Source organism: Aegilops tauschii, chromosome 4 (genome assembly GCF_002575655.3).
Source record: "Aegilops tauschii subsp. strangulata cultivar AL8/78 chromosome 4, Aet v6.0, whole genome shotgun sequence".
In the NCBI taxonomy this organism is placed as follows: domain Eukaryota; kingdom Viridiplantae; phylum Streptophyta; class Magnoliopsida; order Poales; family Poaceae; genus Aegilops; species Aegilops tauschii.
In genome coordinates, this window is record NC_053038.3 from 400,853,861 (window position 1) to 400,856,063 (window position 2,203).

The 2,203-nt window shown below is 53.3% G+C and overlaps 1 protein-coding gene across 1 annotated transcript; it reads right to left on the bottom strand.

The window, feature by feature from the left end:
- Positions 1-201: 201 nt before the first annotated feature.
- Positions 202-1,414, bottom strand: LOC109755805 (transcription factor MYB77-like). The gene has a single exon (XM_073497361.1). It carries the CDS (start codon positions 1,340-1,342, stop codon positions 1,049-1,051), a length of 294 nt encoding a protein of 97 aa, XP_073353462.1. The 5' UTR covers positions 1,343-1,414; the 3' UTR covers positions 202-1,048.
- Positions 1,415-2,203: the final 789 nt, after the last annotated feature.

The following is a 2,203-nucleotide window of genomic DNA, read 5'->3' on the forward strand; positions in this document are numbered from 1 at the left end:
TCTTTTGCAAAAATAAATAAATAGCCACGAGTACTGAAACGAGCGTTCCAATTCCAGCTGTTTCAGAATTTCAGATTCAATGCAAACAACTGAAAAAGGCTGCTTTGTTTTGACAGCGTTTGGCCCTGGAAGATCATGAGCAACTTTTCGATTTTTTGTTGGAAGAACATGAGTAACTGAAGTACTGAATCCAAGCAGATCAGGAGTAACTGAACCGCATCGACAAGCAAGAAAAAGGTACTACAAAGAACGTAAAATCTTTCTGGATTACTTCCAAGTTCCAACAACCAACAAGCAAGAAAGTTCAGTAATCTCCAGTGAACAAGAAAATTGCTAAAGATTGATTCGTTGATTACAACTTTGATGGAAATTACAAGACGTTCAGAATTTTCTTGATCATCAAGAAGCACAAAGCATTACACTAAGTTCAGAACTCTCTTGATTACCTAACCAGCAAGTAAGACGATTACAGAAAATCCAGCGCTCTGTTGATACCAAGATCCAATGGAGTCCTAACAACATTAACGATCAGCCAGAGCTCTTCTATTACAAGTCAAATCCCACCAGGAAAATTCCCCACGATCAGCAAAAAAGTAAGATGAAAGAACAACCAGGTCTAGGCAAGAAGACAAGAATGAATCTACATCCGGTAGGCCTGGAGCGGCATTACGTCGAACACCACCCTCGGCGCCGGCCAGAGCCTCTGCTCGGTGAGCGGGTCGCCTGCTCCGCAAGTCATGTCACCGGGCGGCGCCTCAGCAGCCGCATTGGCCCTGATATCCCCGGGCGCCAGAGGGAACAGGTCGAGGCACTTCCTCGCCGCCGCACATGTGTCAGCCTCCGGCACCTCCTCGGCCGAACCAGGGAACAGCGGCAGGCACCGCGGCGTGACCTCGGGGCCCGCGGCCTGTCGGGCGGCGGAAGGAGCCCACGGGCGCGTCTGGCCCTGCTGGGAGGGGGCGTGCTCCTGGCGCTTGCGGAGGACGGAGTTCCAGCGGTTCTTGACGGCATTATCGGTGTGGCCGGAGAGGAACTCGGCGATGGTGGACTAGCGGTTGCCGTAGGTGGCCTGGTACTTGACGATGAGCATGTCCTCCTCGATGGTGAAGGGCTTGACGGCCTCCACCCTGGGGTCGAGGTGCTGGCACCAGCGGAGGCAGCACGACTTGGAGTTGCGGCCGGGCAGGCCTCGACACATGGAGTCCCAGTTGTGCGGGCCGCCGCAGCGCCGCACCTGCTCCCGCAGCAGGTCGTCCTCCTCCTTGGTCCACATCTTCTTGACCCCGTGCGGCGAGCCGTCGCCGTCGCAGGCGCCGGCGTCGTTGCCCGACGTCGGCATCATCACCCCCCAAGCTTGGATGGTTTCTTGCAGGATGGAGCTGACGCGTGCGTGCGGTGGCGAGAGGCCGGAAGGGAGAAGGTGGACGCGGTGCGGGTGGTGGTGCGGAGGCCGGCGCTGCGTGCCGCCTTATATAGACGGACGGTGGTTAAACCAGGCGAAGTAGAGTTGGCACCGGATCCGAGCAGGAGTCCAAACGGCGTCGGCTGCAAGGAAAGGCAGTCCCGGCCGAGCCCGTGCAGAGGAAGCTACGACGGGAGCGGCCAGGATATGGAAAGTTTTGATCGGGAATTGATGGGCCGTGCGTCCGTCGGATCGGAAATCCATCAAATTTATGGAAACTAGCGCGTATGGGCCGAGTTTATCGCGGAGACGGGTGCCAACATGGAAATTAATTTGGATTCTGTATGTAGATTTATCTACCTCCCTCGCCCCCAAAGAAGGAAAGACTCGCGCTATCTTAGCACACGGAAATCGTAGGTAGGTAGGATAGGACCACACGGCCTAATATCCACGCAGCCGTGAGTATTCAAAATAAATAGGTGTCACTTATAATTCGAGCGGTCTAATTAACATACACAGTCGATTAAGCTACAATTTGCATGCCAGTATGAAACTCATATTTAGTGGAGTTAGTGTTTAGCTTGTTGGGTGGGAGGCCCTAGCAAACGCCAGCACAGCCGTTTGATCGTAATCAAACGATGCCAATTTTCGTGGAAAATGCCTTCAAAAACTGAAAACTGCCAACACCTTCAACCAAAATTGCCCCCCACCCCCCACCCACTCCCGCGAACGATCCCCAGTTATTTGCATCCAGTTATGTAATATAATTCCTCAAGTCCAAAAAGATAGGAGACAACTACA